Below are 21,360 nucleotides of genomic sequence, written 5' to 3' on the forward strand. Positions count from 1 at the left end.
AAAAAGACATACAAACAAAACAAGTAAAATCAATAAATGATAGTGAGATAGAAATAAAAAGTATGAATGAAAAAAGTGCCAAGGCTACAATAGAGTTAGTCGGTAGAAAACTATCTAATAACTACAATAAAATGAAACTTGAAGATCTGGAAAAGGACTTGAATAATAGAAATTTTAATGAGTATGATGAAAAGTGTAAAGTATTACATATAAATAAAAATAATTCTACAAAAACATCTAGTATAATAATTGAAGTGCCAAGAATAATATATAAACGCATCAAAGATAATCAGAATAGAATTTTTATTGGTTATCAAAGCTGTAAAGTGTGGGACTTAATAAACACCAAGCCATGCTAAAATTGTGGAAGATTTGAGCATAATCCGCAAAAATGTAGAAATGATCCCTGTTGTATAAAATGCGCAGGAGAGCATTTATTTAACTATGCAATGTGATAACTCAACTAATTCTACATGTATCAATTGTTTCTTCAGCAATTCTAAATATAAGACAATGTTTGAGGTTAATCATATGGCCAATGACACAGAGAAATGTGCAATATTAAAAAGTAAGATAAACAGATACATGGAAATGATTGAATATCCTATGAGACCTACTATACCTAAATACTTAGGTAAGGTAGAAATCTACAAAGAAATTCACAAAGAAACCACTACGGTAATTAAATCGCCAAGTAAGCTTCTGAAGTATTCGCAACTAAGCACTAGTGCACCAATACTACCTTTGAGGACAAAAACGCAACGAGATAAATAATGGAGCAACACATCGACCTCATTGAAGAGCTACAAAAGGAAGTATTTTAATAAGTTAGGAACAAACTCGCAAAAGGACACAACAATTAATAAAATAACGATAGATAAAAACTGAACAATTGAAGAACCGATACAAATTGCCAACTACATGAATTCCTATTTTTGTAAAATAGGAAAAGACTTAAGCGACAAAATTATTAACCCACAGGGTAAAAAATTAGAATTACCTCCCATAAAAAAAATACAATCTTTATCAAACCAACTAATAACTCAGAAATACTGCAAAATATTCAGAATATGAAAATGAAAAAATGGTGGAATTGATAATATTTCCTCCAAAGCTCTGAAAGTACTATCACCTTTAATTGTTAATGCATTAACACACATATTTAATCTTTGTATAGATAAATCAATATGACCGGATGCCTTAAAATCAGCGGATGTAGTTCCCATTTTCAAATCTGGTAGCAAAATGAAGATAACTAACTATAGACCAATATCGTTAATATCTAATTTAGCAAAAATATTAGAAAAAATAATATATAACAGATTCCAATCCTTCTTTGACAAATTTAATCTACTAGCCAAAAATCAATATGGTTTTAGAAAAAATATAAGGACCAAAGATGCTCTAAGTTATATCACGAACATAATTTACAGTAAACTAGACAAAAGCAAACCAATAGCAATTACCTTTCTGGATCTGGCTAAAGCTTTTGATACGGTCAATCATGCTATTTTACTAGAAAAATTGTATAACTACGGTATAAGGGGTAAAGCGCATAAAATAATAACTAGTTACTTATGTAATAGAAAACAAAAAGTTAAAATAGGAACAGCGGACAGCCGTTATGAGACAGTAATTACGGGAGTGCCACAAGGGACAATTCTTGGTCCACTTTTATTTATAATATATGTCAATGACCTGCTTGTAGATAGGACTGAAAGTACAATCTCATATGCTGATGATACAGCTATTTATACAACTGATGATACTTGGACCAAAATCGAAAATAAAATGAATATGTACCTAGAGAATATATCTACTTGGTTGTTGCTTAATAAATTATCTCTTAATATACGTAAAACTGTATATATGACATTCTGTAATTACTGTGATAGTGTTCCAAAAAAGAATGATATAAAAATATTTATACAGGGTAATGAACTGAACAGAGTTGAACAGTATAAGTATCTGGGTATTAATTTTGATTTCAATTTAAAATGGGATAAGCATATTGAATATATAATAAAGAAAACTAAATATTTAATATATATATATATATATATATATATATTATTCGAAATTTTAAAATCCAAAATGGCCGATCCAAAATGGCGGACATTATACAACCACCAAAACTATTTTACCGCAATGAACGATTTTAAATCAGTTTAAAGTATCGGTATGGGAGTTTAAGGGTCCGCTGAATCTTATTTTAACCTCGAAATTTCAAAATTCAATATGGCCAATATAAACTGGCGGATATTTGTCATAACCCACCCGCAGGCTCTCTCGCGAAAATCCCCTGCTAACGCGCAACCCGCCGAACACGCCACGCACGCTGCAGCGCTTATCACCGCGGCGCTAGTACCGCGGCGCGCCGCTAGGCGTCTGCGCATTACCCACAAGTGAAGTAGCGTCGCTGAGGGCACATAAGGAGGCCGGGTCCAGCGCTGTACCTCGCCCTTCTTCCAACAGCCTAATGATACAAGTACACGGCTCGTGTCCAATGACAACTTGTGCAAAGACTTCAGCAAATAAAACTGTTTTGTGGCAAAGGAATTTATTGCTTTCAAGTGATTTATTTCATCCCTCTTTTTTACCTACACCCTCAACCCCTTCCTACGTTTAGCAACCCATAGAAAGGAATATTTTCTTCAAGGAATGCTTTCTTCATCAGCGACTTTTTCTCCAACAGTCTTTTTCAGGATAGTTGGTGAGCAAGTCCATCAGCGGCTTTATTCATAGGCGACTTTTTCTCCAACAGTCCTTTTTAGGATAGTTAATAGGTACATTAATAGATACATTGGCGACTTCTTCTTCAACATCCTTTTTAAGGCAGTTGTTGAGTAAGTCTTACTTTATCGGCAACTCCTTGTTCAACTGTACTAGCCGTAAGTTTGTTATTCTAACATTTTTTTTGTTTTGGTTGTGCTTTCTCATATCCTACAACAATGTCTTCTCCTGCGAAAAAATATCGTATCGGTAGATGCGTTAATCCATTTGATATTAATACAGGACACAGCAAATCTCTTAGGAAGATCTCCAAAGAATTTCAAGATGTCTATCCTGATTATCCAACATCTTCACTGATTTGTGATACATGTAGAAAATTCTTTTACAAACTACATGATTTGTCATCTCCAAACGTCAGTATGTGTGTTGATTTTGAATCAGAGACTGACTCACCTTCGCTTTCAAACACGGATGCACCTATGCAAGATGATCTTACAGATATTTTAACTGGACTTAAAAACAAATTCCAATCCCTGCCGGAGAACGATCCATTACGTGTCAGTATTCTTACTATTTTGCCCGAACACTGGGCAATACGTAAAATTATGAACCAATTTGGTGTGTCTCACAGAATGGCTCGTAAAGCAAATCAGTTAAGAGAATCATATGGAGTTTTAAAAAATCTTTGAAAAAATCTCAAACAATATTCTGAAGAATTATAAAGATTATTTGAATTTCGTTCTATGTGAGGATCCCAAACCAAATTGTTATTTGAATGAATGCAAATTTTGTCCCGACATTCAAAAGTTTTCTAATTACGTTGAGAACATTATGGATGAGCACATTTATAATCATTTACCTCACAAACCCCCATATCGATACTTTAAATTGATCTAAAATCATTTGTTGCGGTAAAATTGATTTAGTGGCGGTATAATGTCCGCCATTTTGGATCCACCATTTTAAATTTTGAAATTTCGAGGTCAAGCTAAGATTCAATGACCCCGAACACCCCCATATCGATACTTTAAACTGATCTAAAATCATTTGTTGCGGTAAAATGGGTTTGGTGGAGGTATAATGTCCACCATTTTGATTCCGCCATTTTTGATTTTGGAATTCCGTCAGCATTGTCAATAATATGTCCTATCATGAGTTGTACATGCTTTTTGGTGGTATATTTCACAAATTAGAACATTTTTACTATTGTTTTTGTTGAATGTGCTATGAAAACGTGGGTTTCAGGCTCCATATTTTATGCGCCACATTGGATTTTTGAAAAGGCCAGAACTTTTTCAAAAGCCCTTGACCAGACGATTATTCTGAGACCTCAAACGTCTTGTTAGGTTAACCCAAATTTTGGGTGCACTGATGGCCCGGTTGACGTGAAACGTCCCATATATATTATAAATTGTCAAAGTACATGCAAACCGATATTCTTAAAATTATATACTATGCATTTTTCCACAGCATAATAACCTATGGAAAAATTGCATGGGGTGGTGCGTACAAAAACAACCTAGAATTACTACAAAGATCTCAGAATAGAATATTAAAAATTATAAACAAAAATAAATTTGATCAAAATAATCCATTAAACCTTAAACAAATTTTCGCTTATGAATGTGTTATCTATCACTATAATGAACTTAAGAATCAGCATATGCCATCAAATAGTATAACTAGAAACAAACTTATTAAACCGCCAAAATACTCTAAAGCTATTAGTGATAAGAATAATCACATTAGAGCGATACAATTATTTAATTGTCTACCTAAATCTATAAAATACCTAATCCAAATCTAAAACATCTAGATATCTCGAATAATTATAATAATAAAAAGGTAAAGAAATGGATCAGTACTCATACATTGTAAACTAAAAAAAAAAGAGTGCAATCTTAGTAAGATTTTCATTTTGTTAGTTTTTTAGTTTGTAAGTTAGTTTTGTAAGATCTTTTTATTATACAGGTAGCTGTGTCTACCTCTATAGGATGTCAGTTAACCCAGATATACCAAGTATATCTTGGAGTTAACTATAGCATGTATTTATTACTCTGAATGAATAAATAAATAAAAAAATAATATACACAAAACGCTAAATAATTTTTAACTCAATTTTTCTCAAATAACAATTTTTGAACTAACATTTTATCTTTAAAAATATCTATAACCTATAATGATTTACCGATCTTACCGCTTCCAAAGGTCAGAGCAGAATGAGCACTGAATCCTATTTTTCGCGCTATTTGTACATATTTTCGCGCATGCGCGGACTTTATTGATAAATAACAGGTAAGTATTTAAATAAATACAACCGGCACAGCCTTCCAAACTTTTAGTCTGCTTCTAATACTAAAATATTTTCAGTGAAATACTAAATCAGATCCTTTTAGACTTAACGTTTGAAATATCTAGGTTTTACCTATCTTACCGTTACCAAAGGTTAAGAAGATTATAAATTTATTAAGAGGCGCGGTAGCGCCCCGATAGCAAGTATAAGTTTTTTATACACTGTGCCGTTGGGGAGCAGCGCGACCCTATTATACTTTAAATTTGCTTTTTAACCTAAATGCGTTTTATTGTCTCCAAGGATTTCTTGTCTGGTATGTATCTTGAAGATTTTAATGAGAACTTTCAAATGATGAAAATATTTTGCTTCAAAAATTTCTCTTTAAGCAAAATAATTATGATTGAAAATTAATTTCCGATAATTTCTTAAAATTTTGGCCATGCGATTCTCATGTTTTTAAGTACAACAATACAAGAATATGTTATGAGATAATAAGTTACATAAGGTTATCTTCAGCAATCAGTGCAATATACTATACTACGCCGCGAATGTCACCAGAACATATTAATTATGTGCAACTCTAATCGTAAAAGAGTGAGAAAGGTGTTCGCTAAGCGTCGCTGCCTTTTACAACACGAATCGCAGTTTCAGAGAGCTGAACGCACGCAGTAAGCATCTATCTACACAAAGATTCTTAGAAAAGAGGACTAGATTTTTCAAGCTAGAAGTTGTCTAGTTGTCTTTATCTAGTTTTTCTTGCATCATTTACAAACGTGCATCAGTGTTTGTTTGAGAGGACAGAGGCATATGCAGCAGTAGAGTACGTTTGGCCTTGTGTAAACATAAACATAGCCTAAAACAGTAGTGTTTCGGAGCTGTATGGTGCGCACAAACTCTCGCGAATCTGTCTATTGCGCGTGATTGCGCATGATTGTGCGTTTATCAAAGAACCTTCGCGCTACCGCTAGTGTACCGCTAGCGGTAAAGTTAATGTGTTTAATACTGAGGCATCGAACACCTGCCAAGAATCGACGCAAGCACTCGCGTGGATCATCACAAACACGACGTGTGAATCCAGAGAGTAAACAGCAGTATGCTCTACATCAGCGAACATCTTGTGACCCTTGGTTCAAATTGGTAGACTGAAAACTAGGTACCGGCCAATCGCTTTATGACATGCAGGATTGCTACAACAGAGTCGAGCGAGATCAACACTGTGATCCACGGAAAATCTATAAGCTCGTCTTCACCTTCACGAGCTCTCGCCACTCGATCTCGACGACGACCACGTCCCCTGCAATGCCGACCTCCACGTCCATGGTTGTTCGACTCATATTTCAGCCTCCTCAACCTCAACTATATGCTTTCTCTAAGACCTTATACGCTTGTTTCTTTGGAATGAGTCAACAATGAACAAGTTTTTCTTTCTTCTTCCATTACAGCGGTTTCAATCTCGACATAAGCGGGCTGCGACGCTATCTCGATTACGGCCACCCCCCGAATTCTGCCAGCCGTCACATATTAGTGCAGCAGAGTATGCCACAATTGGCGAGCGCCGCGACGACGACTGCCGGAGCTGCTCCGACGACCAGCAAATGACACTTGGCACTCAAGACCATGAAGCCGAAAACAGCGCGTTAGACAACGAGAGCCCGAGAATGAGTTTGCGACAATACGTCTCATCAAGTTCGAGGAGGAGGGGGAAGTAATAGACGACAACGCGGAGCCAACGCGGCCCCCTTAGATCGGCAATGCCGGAAGTCCGACCAACCTCCCCGCTAGAGCTTAGCATACCCGTAAAACCCGGCCACAAATCCAAGCCTACCGCTGCTGTCCGCAAGCATCATCAAGACCCTCACACCCCAGATGATCAAGGTTGCTCAATAGCAACAGCAGCAGGATAATAAGGCTCTCGAGAGGTCGTTTATCTGTTGAGGTCATGGTTATTGTGGCGAAATGATTATGGTTGGCAAACGAATCTGCTAAAAACGTCACTTTGGCCAACAGTTTACCGTTAATAAGCATCTCTAGAAAAAAATTAACTTTTAAAAAAGTAAAAGGTAAGGCGAGTTTGATATATAAGTATAATAAAACGGGCAAGGCAAGTTACGTAGTAATTATTTTGAAAGTTGTTCTGCGCTTCATTACGATTAAATACAGTAAACTTAACTTTGTTTGATTGATCTCAGTTCTTTTCTATCTGTAATTTTGTTACCGAATATATCAATTTCGCCTAACCTTTTACTTTTTTAAAAGTTAATTTTTTTAGAGATTTCAATCCTTTTTAGTGAATTTTTTTTATATTCGACGTGGTAAAAATAAAATATAAGCATCTTTGGCATCTTTCGACCACAGCTTTTTTGTAACATTTTTATCACTAACATGAAATGACTAATTGTTCTGATATACACCAGTCTTGAATTATTTCTACACCTAGCCACCAAAAACCACGGTGTAAGTTACCCTGACCTCGTCATCGGCCTCCCCGTACACCTGGACACCGCCCTTGAATGATTTTTACACCTAGACACCAAAAACCACGGAGTGCTCCACCTAGACCTCGTCATCGGCCACCCTGTACAACTATACACCGCCCTTGAATGATTTTTCTACCTAGACACCAAAAACCACGGAACGCACTACCTAGACCTCGTCATCGGCCACCTTGTACACCTAGACACCGCCCTTAAATGATTTTTACACCTTGACACCAAAAACTACGGAGCGCACCACCTAGACCTCGTCATCGTCCACCTTGTACACCTAAACACCGCGTTCTAATGATTTTTACACCTAGACACCGAAAACCACGAAGCGTACCACCTAAACCTAAATTTTTAATTTTTTAAATTTTCTAAATTTTTAAATAAATTATATATATATATATATATATATATATATATATGGGTGGTTCTCTGTGAAATTGAAGATGAAAATTTTTATTTTTGCCCAAACTGTATATATATTCTACATGTTGTACCTAATTCCCGAAAAAAATTTCAGTGCGATTCCTTCACTTGGCTTCGAGTTATAGTTGGTCAAAGTTTAGATTTCAAGGAATTTTTGCCTATTTTTAATCCCTGGTAGAAATGTTTAGCAGTTTATTAGCAGTCACTGTCCAGTTCAGATTGAACTAGCTAGTGCGTTCAGCAGTGACTCGCCAGTCGCTGTGCCTATTTCGTCAGATTTTTGACACAGTCACTGGCCAAGGACTGGGGAATCAGACTTGAAAATAGAACTAATGACAATTGTGCGTTTCTTACTATTTTTAGCATTGGAAATTAATAAAAATAACTTAGAATCCAAAGAAATAATCAAAAATATGTTTTTTGACAACATGACAAGGTTTGAACAGATATTTCAACCTCATCAGTATGCGATCCAGTTTCTGTCAAGGTCCAAGTACTATCATTATCACGATCACGGGTTAAATTGAAGGGACGAAAACTTGGGGGACAGGTATAGTGCGTTATAGGTCTCTCCTATGCAGTCTTGGGGGACAGCTATAGTGTAGTATAGGCTCTACGTGTATTTCAAAATGGGACCCCGGCGCCAATACTGACCGTCATTCTATACCAAGGCTATATTCGTTGATATTAAGTTGGACTTTGAGATGGATGTCTGTTCTTTTGTGTAAAGACTTGTTAAATTATTTCAAAACTGACTGATATGTCAGTTTTTACTTAACCATCTTGGTTCGGCTTTTCACCTTAAACCTTATGGCTTCAGCGTCAAAAAATACAGGTGGGCTCATACATGAAAGTCGAATTCATATCAGCTAGAATGAATTCAACTCAATATATTGTTTGAACATGCCAATACGAATTAAGTTGCAAAATTTCAATGCTCTAGGTATGATAGTTTTCAAATAAGAGCAAAAATAAAACTGTGAAACAAGTAAACTATCATACCTATAGGACTAAATATTTGCATCATAATTTATATTGGCATGTTGAAACAATATATTTAGTTGAATTCGTCTTTCATGTATAGACCCACCTGTATATTTTGCCGCCATAGCCATAGGGTTCAAGATCAAAAGCCGAACCAAGATGGTTAAGTAAAAACTGACATATCAGTCAATTTTGAAATAATTTAACAAGTCTTCACACGAAAGAACAGACATCCAACTTTAATATCATGGATTTAGCATGATAATGACAGATTTGGACATTCACAGTAACTGGCTCGCATACTGATGAGATAAAAATATCTGTGCAATTCACTTTGCAGATCTCATCATTGGTGACTTTTAGCACGTAGATGCCACTTTTTTATAATTTACACTTAATCAACAATGATTGAGTCAGTGTACATCATATCATTTTTAACATTGACTGAGAATGTGAGAACTGTGTGTGGTGTTATCTGTTATTCTGCTGTATAGCATAGCAGACAACATATACAACCTGTGTACAATATGTGGTATATACTCTTATATGTACCTATGCGTATATGGTTAGGTACTAATTGTGCTGCTATATGAATATAAGGAAGATATAAGCAGACAGCCTGTACCACCTGTAGTATATACTACTATACACTACGTAGCATACTAGGTTAGGTTGTTACTTTTTGCCTCTTTAACACGTACATTTAAAAAATTATCACAATTATTTGGATAAACGGTAGATTTGAGTAGTTTTTAATTAAAAATAATTATCGTTATTAAATATGTTTTGATTGTTCTTATTATACCTGTTTATTCGTATAATAGATTTGTATAAATTATACTTGGCAGTTCTTAGCCAGTGACATGTACTCTGCACTGGCCAGTCACTAGTCTGCTCACCAGTTTCGCTGCTCAATGTTCTTCCAGTGATGATTTGTAGCTCATAAGGGATGCATTTTTAACAAAAACTACCCGAATACTTTTTTTGTGGAATTTTCTGAATATTTCAATAAAAATATTTTTAAAGCCCTATATATATATGTTAAGGCCGACCTCCTCAATACAGTAAAAAAGTACGCTTTTATAGTAAAATAGTAGCTCTAAAGTTTCAGAATGGGTCGGACCTTCTATTAGAAGTTATGTAGAAAACAAACATGATATAATGGCTAATATGTGGTTTTCTATGCAAACTTGACACTCATAACCTAGTACATTTTATGTTTATCGATAATACCAACAAAGTTACGCAGCTACCTAGCTTTAAAAATAAGTAGAAAAATAGTCATAAAGATGGCTGCTAGAACTAAAAAAGTATCTACATAATTCTCAATATGACAGGGGAAATACTTTATTGTTGCAAAAAATAAGAATATCAATTGGTAAATTATGGATACGCAATAATCTAGTATTGATATTTAAACTTCCGAGTAATCATAAATTTGTAAACTTTAAATACTATCTTGTAGCACAAAAAATTATTATTTTATACTTTAAAAACAATTGGAGACAAAAATATTGAAGTTTGTACTGGTTATGTTATGTACTGTTATTATATCATAATATGTTGCTATGGGCTAAGCCCAGCTTTTGAAGTTGTGAACTACTTGTTGCTTACTGCTCTTTTACTACCCAAACTTAGCCGTGTAACTTTGTTTATAGCGATAGACTTACAATTTACTGAGTTATATGCGTCAAATTTGCGTATAAAACCACTTATCAGCCATTATATCATGTTTGTTTACTACATAACATTTAGTAGTAAGTAAGACCCACACAGCATGAAATATTTTTGGAATATTTATGAAATATTGGAATGGAAGTCTTGAGATCTTCCAAAAATATTTCAATGAAAGATTTCTGAAATAATAGTATGTCCGCAAAATGGCTAACGTTGCAATATTTCGCGTAATCTTTATGAAAGATTCCGATGAATTATTTCAATGGAATATTTTCGGAATATTTATGAAATAAATTTATAAACTATACTTGACAAAAATATACATGCACGTAATGTCAGATATCTTTCGGTAATGTTTCAAAGAATATTTCGGTGAAATAATGGCGGAATATTTATAAAATAAATGTGTGGAATATGTTATAAAAACTCAGATCTATGGAATATGTCGTAAGTCTTTCAACAATATTTCGTGGAATATTCCGTCGGAAAAATCACGGAATATTTATGAAATATATTTGTGGAATATTTATGAGAACCTTCTTACATGTAATATTTGCTAAATCTTTCATACATATTTCACGGTATATTTCAGTGAAATAATGATGAAATATTTATGAAATATATGTGTGAAATATTCTGTGGAAATTCCGATGCATATGTAATATTTTATAAATCTTTCAACAATATTTCGTGGAATATTCTAACAAATCTTTCAGTATTATTTTGAGTAATATTTCTGAGAAAACATTATAGAGTATTTCAGTGGAATAATTATGTGATATTTTTGTAGTATATGCATGGAATATTTTTGGTGGAATAAATTTGGAATATTTCAGGAAATGATTATGGAATCTGCGTCAAAAACATATAGCTTTAAAAAAATAGCTATAAATATAGTTATAAATCCAGCTATTTTTATCTGGATTCCAGCTGTATTGGTTTGAATTTTTTAGCTATATTATATTTATACTATATTTATAGCTTTTTCTTAGAGCTATATGTTTTTGACGGAGATGAGAATGGAAAAAATTGTTTTATGAAAATACACATATTCTATTTATTTAACTTATGATTATTACAGTTTTTCAATAATATTTTGAATAATTTTTTTCTTTTAATAATAATTGTATCTACTCCTTATCACTTTCCTGCCCCTCTTCATCAAACTCAGGTAACACCGGCATGAACGACTTTGATCGTATTTGTCCGGCACTGAAATATACATTATAATATTATTATCAAATCACGTATGCTCTTCTGAGATCTTTATACATAGCACTTACGTTTCCGAACGTTTAACCCGTGTAGTAGCCGTGTCCAAACGCATCTTAATGCTTTTCTCTATTTCGTCATCTGTCCCAGTCGTCGGGAATTCCCCTTAAACTGCAACTAAACAATTACAACATTTATTTAAATACCTATATGTTTGTCAAAAATTTGTATTATCAAAGCATAATATATTAGATTTTTTATTTTTAACGTTAGGAATTTATGTGTACGTAGAAATTTCGCGCAAAAATGAACAATCAATGAAAAATCGAGAATTAAATCGTTACTACGAGCAATGAAAAATTTTAAAAATTATCATTTCTTTTTTAGAGTAGAAAATTAAATATTTTATGAGTCATTAAGAGATTGAAATAAACGTTCGTAGTATGATAGCTGTTATTTTATTAACTGACTTTAAAATCCCTTCTTAAAAAAGAGATACGAGAAAAATGAAGCCGACTAAAACGAGATTTGATTGGCTTCTTTTAAAAGGGCGCGAAAATACAAAATCTAGAAAGTATTTACGAATTAATATAGATTTAATTTTTACAAAGTTATTTATGATATAAAAGCAAATTGAATAAATAATAAAACAATTAATACATTAATTAATACATTTTAATTTGATATTAATTGAAACAATATTTCTAAATTGAGAAATTATAACCTCAAAATTTAAGACATGTCCAAAAAGCAGACAAATAAAAGCAGTTGCTCGCGCGAAGCGCGCAAAATGTCACTAGTAGGTTAAAAATTGTATTCAAATGACTTACTAAATATGCAGCTGCATAAAGTAAGGTCCTTGAACGCTTCCTTCTTTTGCTGTCCGTAGAAGCTGTATTTGCAGGCAACTTTATCAGACATGACGGCACCATGAAGGACATTGTAGACCATGTCATGGAAAGTAGAACCACCCTTACTTTGAATAAATGTCACCTATAATTCAAAAATTTCTTTTTTTTATTTGAGATCAATTATGATACAAGATTAATAAGAAATAGATTAGATAACAAGGACTGGGTAGTCAGTAATGCTTTAGTTTAATTTATATTGTAATAGCATGCATACGCGATATCGATATCTGAGAAGAATGCTTCCATAACTTGGCATCCGCTTCGAAAACGCTATAACTGTTAGGGAAGTTAAGGGGCTAGCAGAGTTTGTTTTCGAAGCGAACGCCGAGCCTAGGGGCATGCACACACACCATGTTTTCTGTAACTCATAATACAAATTTTCGTTTGTTTCTCAAAAAATTAGATATGTATGTATATTTTTCGCACGCTGTTAGAAAAATATTTCAATTACCGCTTTCGAGTTTGATCACTTGTTATGAATACTTTTATTTTACTACTTTTATCGTCTGCCGGTATAGCTAATTACTACTTTTGTCCATATTTTTAGGGAACACAAAAATCATGCGTGTGTGTTACAAAATAGCAATTTTTGTTACAGAAGTGTAAAATTTTACACCCGTGAGTGCTGATCACGCAAGGGTGTAAGGTTTTACGCCTGCTGTGCAAAAATTATATTATAGCACAGCGTGACTTCAATCCGCATTTAAGACACGTTTTCCCGTATCGTAAGTAGTCCTTTGTGGCATCGTGACAGTGCTAACCTTACGGTGCCAGAAACAACTGTTTTTATGTAACACGCAAACGATTTTCGCGTTTTTCGTACGTATTAATAGGGACTAAAGTGACTCTTTTTTGATCGGCGAGCAAAAAAGTTATTTTAGCGGGCAATAATGGCCTTTATTGCCCGCTAAAAAGTCTTTATTTCCCGCAACATTTTTTTTGTAATTTTAAAAAAAAAGTTGATTTTGATAAATTTGCATTAATTATTTATTTTATATAATGTTTGAACAAGACAAGAGCACGGTTGCCGTGTCAAAAAATAGTCACATAGTCCCTCTTAACACGTACGAAAAACGCGAAAATACGTCCGCGCGTTACATAAAATATGGTGTGCACCAAGGGCTAAGTGGGCTTTTTGGCCTCGTGGATTTTGCAGTAGTCGTCTGCGGCTCGTAAACGCCCTCGTCTTCGGCTCGGGCTAACTCGCCTTGACTCGTACTGCAAAATCCATACTCGGCCTAAAAAAGCCCACTTTACGCCCTTGGTACACAATATACTAATATGACACGGAAAAGCGTGTCTTGGCGGATTTAAGGCAGGCGATGCTATAAAATATATATTATTCAAAATCATAAAATATTGTACGATACGCGTGTTGTGTGACATTGTCTAGCACGGCGAGTAAAGCGCCCTCACTGCGCTGGGCGCTTAACTCACCGTGCTAGAGAGTGCCACGTACGACATTTGTATTGTAATGTACTATTATAGCACGGCGTAACTCAAATCCGCATTTAAGATACGCTTTTTCCGTGTTGTAAGTAGTAATTCCTGGCACCGTGCTTATCACCCTCGCTACTCTCGGATGCTAACCTCACGGTGCCATAAAGAACTGTAACGGTACGGAAAAGCGTGTCTTAGCGGATTTAAAGAAGGCGATGGTATAAAATATTGTACGATACTCGTGTCGTATGTGATATTTGCTGGCACGACGTAAGCGCCCGAGCGCAGCGAGCGTGCTTAACTCGCCCTACCAGAAAATACCACATACGACAGTTGTACCATAATGTACTAATTTAGTGAAGTAAAAAGTTGACACGTAGCATCCATTCTACGAAAAAAAATATTTCTTCCATATTTTTGTAGATGTTAGCTAAATCAATGAGTGTCAACATCGTATATCTCCCACCTTTACAGCTTAAGTTATTATACCTTATTGAAGTAAAATAAAAAAATTATATGATTGTGCTGCAAAATCATCAGGAATCAGAAAGTAGTCGCCATCAGCCAAAGATGCATGAACGCAACGTCTCAATGGTCGATATATAGCAGATCTCGCTACAACCTTAAATCGAAAACATAACAAAAATTATATTTTACTACTTATTAATTTAAACAATCATGCATTCAATCAAGCATAACTTTCACATCATGGAAATAGCAGGGATAATGAAAAACTGAAAAAAAATGAATATATAGTACATTATGCACCTAGGGAGTAAAGTAGGCAAAGTACGCACTTAGTGTTGTTATCGCCCGAGCCAAGCGATGGTGGCATTAGGCAGTGCGTAGTTGCTTTTCTTACTCCCGTGGTGCCTTCAATAAAGTTGGTACTCGATCCCCGCCGAAAAGGGAAAAAGGGCTGCGTCACGCGCTGGGGGACTAGAATGGGGGTAGGGCGTACACGCAGCACTTTAGTGCCGACTCGGCAGGGATAAAGTACGAACTTTATGCGCGGTGTGATGAAAAATGTTTTATAATTTTGTAAGTTAAAAGTTTAGCGAAATACTAATAATAAAATTAATGAAGGTTTCTGTACGAACAATTTTTGAAACCTTTCGGTACTATCACTAAAATTTATAATATTTGAAAAAGTTGCCATGAAATATTTAATAAAAATTTCATACAATATTTTAGAGAAACATTTGGGTGATTGATGTGCGATCATAAGAGTCTGCTAAATTTTACGTCTTGTACTCGTTGATATCAGAATTTTTTTCTGTATTTGTGTGGTGCTTATAAACTTATCTTATAACATTATTGTTATCAGGGTCGAGCGTGAAAAAAATGTATGTTAAATTTCGAGTATTTTCTGCTATCTCCTAATTTTTTCCCCTTACTGTTATAAGGGTAAAGTTTTGATCATAGTGCGTGAAGTATGTGATTATTTGTCTGTGTAAAAAGTAGGAAAATAAAGTGATATCATGCATTCTTTAAATGGAAAAATAAATTACATGACGTTGAACGCAGCCAATTTCTCTTACACTCTGTCATTATAACAATCAAAAATATATTAAATAATAAACTTACAGCAGCGTTAAAAAAACGTTTATCCTTTCGTAACATTGATTCGACCGTTTCCAATTTGTTATCAATACCATCCACAGGAAAATACTTCGCCATATTTTTTAATAACGCTTGTCCAGCAGTACTAGAAGCAGCACTTCTGCCACCTGATCTCAAGAGCTCTTCGATTGTGCTTAGTCTAGTTTCAAGATTGGTTTGTTTTGTTAAAACTTCTCCTAATTTTTTAGATACATTTTGAAGCATATCTATCAAAATAAAGTTATATCATAAATACATTTAAAATTGCGACGAGGCGACTCGTCGTGAGCCGTGTCCTTCGGCGGGCTCTGTGTCATGTGCGCGATTTGAGCTAACGTGTGTGTTTTCTTGTTTTTCTCGTGCGAGTGTGGTGCGAGAAATCTAGGAAGCCGGTGGACAAGGAGCGACGACAAGGCTTCAGGGAAGCAGCGGATTTTGAGGAGAAGAAGAGTGTGAGAGAGTTCGCGGAACACTTGTAACTCCGGCTGCGTCCGGAGAATTCGCGGAAATCTGTAGCGAGAGTGTGCGGGTACGTGTGCCGAGCAACGTAGGGGAGAGCGTAAGCGGGGAATCGAGCCGTTTGAGGAAGGGGTCGTATCGACGGCCACTAGCCCAATTCCAGGCTAGTCGGGGCGCGAGTTCAGCGCGGTCGTGGGGACTGGCCGAGTCGCGCGCGCTGATTGGCCGGGCCGAAGCGGAGAGAGCGCGCATCGCCGAAGCGGTCGGCGCGGCGCGGGACTTCTTGTTTGACTGTTACCCAAGACGCACGTATTGAGCGATCAGTGTCACTCATACCATCACTTTCTTCATAAACATTCTCGATTGCCTCCTCTTGGTAATATATCGGCATAGGTTTGACTGTCGGTAACCTAGGTTTGACAGGATAATCAGTTGAATCAATGTATTTTTTTATTTTGTTTTTAAAAATGTGACATTGATTTGAGTCCATAGCATCATGATTGATGTTGAGATCTGTTGCATATTTGCGATTGATGTAATAGCAGTTCGGACATGCCAGAGCTGGGTTTTTACAGCTTGTGGTTTTGTGTGCTTGTGAGCATCTGAGACAGGTGGTTTCATTCATGCATTTAGCTGTATTGTGACCGAATCTAGCACATTTCATGCAAGGTTTAATGTTTATCAGGTCATAAACTCTGCAACTTTGCCATCCCACAAAGATTTTATTATTTCTATCTCGTATAGATCTATAAATGTCAGGAGTGACTTCAACTAGAACACTAGTGAGGTTAGTTTTGCTGTTGGAGTACATGTACAGTAGTCTAGCTTTGGTTTCAAAGTTGGCAAAGTTTCTGGTATTAATGTCGTCCTCGATTCCTTTCATGTCCATATTAGATACATTAGCTATACCAACAATTTTGATTTTAGGATTGTTTAGTTGTTCCAGCTTGACCTCACAAATGTCTTCAAAATTTGCTTTCAGTAAACTTTCAGTTTTGATAACACTAGCCTCATCTAGGCATTTGACCATGATTTGATTACTATTCTTCAAGCAGTAAACATCATTCGTTTGAATGCTTTTCTCGTTGAACAGACACTTTGTGATGTTGTTCTTTATCACACTTTTCGAGGTTTCACCTTCTGGTTTAATAATGATTTTCGGTATACGCTTAGGTAGTTGTTTGGAGCTACCGGTTATCTCCGCATAAGTCTTGATACTCTCTTGAATATTCACCTGTTTAGTAGTAGATTGACTAAGCAAATCACGCAGCATTGCATTTTTCTCATCCAGTTCTTTGTTTAGTTGACGCAAGAGTTCATTCTCTTTGTGAACGTGGTCGCATTCCGCCTCAAAATCTCTAAATGTGGAGTTTAGTTCAACAGATTTGTTTGATAAATCTTCCAGAATTTCCTTTCTGACTTCTTTCCTAATCTCTTCAGATTGTTTTAGTTTGACGGTTGCAATCAGCGACCTTGCTGACTCACTGAGTACATTCTCATCTACTTTTGAGGTTAGATTCGGATGATCTTGGCAGATAATTAGTCTCTCACTGATGAATTTTAATTTTTTTTGTCTGGCACAACTCTGATGGAAAGCACTATCACATATTATGCAAATGACTGTAGATACTTCATTTTGGTCATGACATTTTAGGAAACTCTTGGAGCCTTTGTCGGGAGGACCTTTCTCTCCCGCCATCTTGACACTACATCATTGACTGACGTCATTAAATGACGTTAAATGACGTCATTATATTACGTCATTTGACGCTACAAATTGGAACCTTTTATGACGTCATTATTTTCAACAGGTTGTACTTCTAAATACTTATACTCTTAAATACTTCAAAATTGATAAAATGGTTGCCTAAATAGGTGCTACCATCCGGATGGTAGTATGGAAAATGGGGGCTAACGCCAAAGAAATAATGTTTTTTTAAATATTTTTTGTTTAATAAAATAATTAAAAATTATTAATTTCTTGGCCATTAGCCCCCATTTTCCGTACTACCATCCGGATGGTAGTAGCTATATAGGCAACCATTTTATCAATTTTGAAGTATTTAAGAGTATAAGTATTTAGAAGTATAACCTGTTGAAAATAATGACGTCATAAAAGGTTCCAATTTGTAGCGTCAAATGACGTAATATAATGACGTCATTTAACGTCATTTAATGACGTTATTATTTTCAACAGGATAGAGTTTGTTAGTGTAGGAAAATAACTTTATGTAGGGTATTTTAGTGTAAAGTATTTAGGTGTAAAAAGTAACCAATCAGATTATAACAAATAATAAAAACAAATTACAATAAAAATGAACAATTTAATGACAAAAAGTTGTCAGAAAAATGATGCGTTTCGCGTTGACCGACAGATTATTTTCCAAAATAAAAACGTATGGAAAAGATTATTAATTGTATTTATAAATTTAAAAAACTGTCAGATGAGAGTTAAGGTATAAAAACGAGCTAAAGTTGTTGTAATATCAATTTGCACTGCAGTTAGTTTAATATAGATATTCAGGTGACAAAATACGTGCATTTAAAATGAAAGAAAACTATACCTTCTGACGTCAGACAAGTTTCAACGTTAACTATGTCAATTCCAAGAGTTTCTGGAACTTCTATCAACGCTAACGAATCAACTTCATCATCTCCCTAAGAACTAGCAGCAGATGAATTATCAATCTCATCATCGGAGCCCTTATTTCGGTTGCTTTTTTTCATAGTAGTGCTTTCTTCTCCCGACGATGTTTCATCATGAGCATCAAAAAATTCTTGTATCGGCCTCGAAACATTTGCTTTACCCTTAGGTTTTTTTGCTGGTGTACTTTCATTAGTTTCATCATGTACGGTCTTACGTTTTGCTCTAATAGACCGCGAGGATTTAAGTTTTTCAGGGTCACTTGGCAATTCAGTAGTATTTCTCTTTATTGCTTCTACACACTCCTTGTAATCATCTAAAAAAAACGATATTTTATGATACAATTGTAATTTACTTGCAATAATATTTTTATTAAATAAAATTATTAAAGACGCCAAATTCAGAAGTAGGATGCCCTCCTACATAGCATAAAAGATTGCAGTGGAATTTTCCAAAATATTCCAGTGGTACATTCAAGTGGAATCTTTCAGAAATATTTTAGTAATATTTCGTGAAAGACAAAATTTAAACAAATATCATGGAATATTTTAGGAATCTTTCTAAAATATTCCATTGAAATATTCCAAATAAGTTTTTGGAATATTTCTCAGATTATTAATGGAAGTTTCCAAACATATTCTGCAAAATATTGCATAAAACTATTTTTAAAATCTTTCACTGGAAGGTTTACTGAAATATTTATGGATTCTTCTATTAATATTTCTTGGAATATTATAAAATGGTTTTTCTTTACATTTCTTGAATTATTCATGAAAGTTTTCACACATATTTCGCTGAATATTGCTTAGAATTATTTCTAAAACTTTCCACCGGAATATTTATTGTAATATTCATGGCATCTTTCATCAATATTTCGTTCAAAATTTTAAATTCAATGGTAACACATAAATAGGGCAGCATACTTTTAAATTTTGCGTTTTTAATAATGTTATTAATTTAAAAAAATTATTGTAAGTGATTAGTTTCGATTGATCATGCGATTGTTCACGTACTTTTTGATGTGAAAAATCATATGTTTAATGACGCGTTTACGGAGTATGATTAAATTCCGTTTATAGCAAAAAGAGAATTTAAAATATTTTTTTTAGTATCTAGACAATATAACCTTTCAAAAATATTAGTAAGCATGGACGGAACTGATAAGGAATATATTTGGCACCTTATCTTCGCATTTTTATCGTTTCGCAAAAATTTTGATTAATTTCAATTTTGCAAAAAGGCAGCGAATTAATTTTTACACCTAATATTTATGAAAAATTCGGAAAAATCAGCCGTTATATTTGTACATTCAAACGACTACAATTATACCTTTCGATTTTATGAAGCGGGTGATTTCGACATCTGCCCAATCGTCTCCAACGTCTATCATTAATTACTGCTCTTTGAAATTTCCCTGAGTCTTTGTACGGTGGAAATGATAGCTTTTTTTGTCAGCAGACAGCCATTTTGATGGCACCACTCTTAGTTCGAAATTTTCGTCTTCAATGATTGAGTATTTCCTCATATTTGTTCAGTGATATTCAACTAAATAAATAAATAAATACATTTTATTACAATTTTCTATTTAGAGTGTAATGGAGAATAAAGACACATATTTCCTATCTTTAATAGAAAAGACTAATCTAGTGAAATGTTTTAAAATAAATGATTTTCTAATTTTGCCTTGCAATATTGCAGGGAGTTACTATAAATTGGTGTGTACTTGCTAATTTAAAAAGTGGAACTCATACAAAATTATTTTCAAAGGAAAATGCAAGAAATATGATTTTATGTACTATTTTTGATCCTCCGAAAAGTATTTTTAGACCTAGTGTGGAGTTTGAGGAGAAGACGAGTCAATAAATAAATTATGTAATTGCAAAATTAATAAATAAATCAATTCAATTCTCGGGTAATTGGTAAATGACAAATTATTACAAATTCACTAAATAAAACTTTTGTGCCCGCTAAATTATTCTTTTACCCGCCGGCCAAAAAAAAACAGTCACTTTTGTCCCTATTTATAGGTACAAAAAATGCGAAAATCGTGCGTATGTTACAAAAAATCTTTTATTTTAATATTTTACGAAATATGCAGGGAACAGATATAATACAATATTTCAAATAGAACACGGTATTGAAATATGTTGATGAAGTGCATTTTATGATGTTAGAATGTATAAAGATATAACTATCTATCGGCAAACTGTCAGTAAACTTTGTTATTTATAATAATTCAAATATGTTTTATACAACATTCTACTAATTTTTCACTGAAATCATGTGATTATGTGACATATTTAATCTTATAATCCGTCATTCTTATTAACTTTGTACTGGTATTATATTTAGCGCAAATAAATTGCAATCCATTTATAATATAGACATGAAAACATGATAATTCCAAATGCAATATGGATGATGGCTGATGTGCACAAGGCGATTACATTTGTATCTTACACTGTATTTGTTGAATAAAACTTGCTGTTTTTATCA

At 34.3% G+C, this 21,360-nt stretch overlaps 2 protein-coding genes and 1 long non-coding RNA gene across 3 annotated transcripts; all 3 read right to left on the minus strand.

Moving 5' to 3' along the window:
- Positions 1–11,628: 11,628 nt before the first annotated feature.
- Positions 11,629–13,526, minus strand: LOC116416595. The gene is made up of 3 exons (XR_004226950.1): positions 12,639–13,526; positions 11,880–11,985; positions 11,629–11,808 (listed from the first exon to the last, which is right to left on the minus strand). It is a non-coding gene; the product is annotated as an uncharacterized LOC116416595 (long non-coding RNA).
- A 426-nt stretch (positions 13,527–13,952) lies between these two features.
- LOC116416601 lies at positions 13,953–18,066 on the minus strand. The gene is made up of 2 exons (XM_031925541.1): positions 15,747–18,066; positions 13,953–14,781 (listed from the first exon to the last, which is right to left on the minus strand). The coding sequence occupies exon 1, from the start codon at positions 17,917–17,919 to the stop codon at positions 16,402–16,404; it is 1,518 nt and encodes a 505-aa protein (XP_031781401.1). The 5' UTR covers positions 17,920–18,066; the 3' UTR covers positions 13,953–14,781; positions 15,747–16,401.
- Positions 18,067–18,784: 718 nt separating this feature from the next.
- LOC116416599 lies at positions 18,785–20,399 on the minus strand. Its single transcript, XM_031925539.2, has 2 exons — positions 20,194–20,399; positions 18,785–19,180 (listed from the first exon to the last, which is right to left on the minus strand). The coding sequence occupies exons 1-2, from the start codon at positions 20,252–20,254 to the stop codon at positions 18,879–18,881; spliced, it is 363 nt and encodes a 120-aa protein (XP_031781399.1). The 5' UTR covers positions 20,255–20,399; the 3' UTR covers positions 18,785–18,878.
- Positions 20,400–21,360: the final 961 nt, after the last annotated feature.

Source organism: Nasonia vitripennis (genome assembly GCF_009193385.2).
Source record: "Nasonia vitripennis strain AsymCx chromosome 2 unlocalized genomic scaffold, Nvit_psr_1.1 chr2_random0011, whole genome shotgun sequence".
In the NCBI taxonomy this organism is placed as follows: domain Eukaryota; kingdom Metazoa; phylum Arthropoda; class Insecta; order Hymenoptera; family Pteromalidae; genus Nasonia; species Nasonia vitripennis.

Coding starts and splice junctions, on each gene's coding strand:
- LOC116416601 (XM_031925541.1), bottom strand. CDS start 17,919: ATGGCGGGAGAGAAAGGTCCTCCCGACAAAGGCTCCAAGAGTTTCCTA.
- LOC116416599 (XM_031925539.2), bottom strand. CDS start 20,254: ATGATAGACGTTGGAGACGATTGGGCAGATGTCGAAATCACCCGCTTC. Junction 19,181..20,193: donor CCGCTTCATAAAATCGAAAG/GTATAATTGTAG, acceptor CGTTTTTTTTAG/ATGATTACAAGGAGTGTGTA.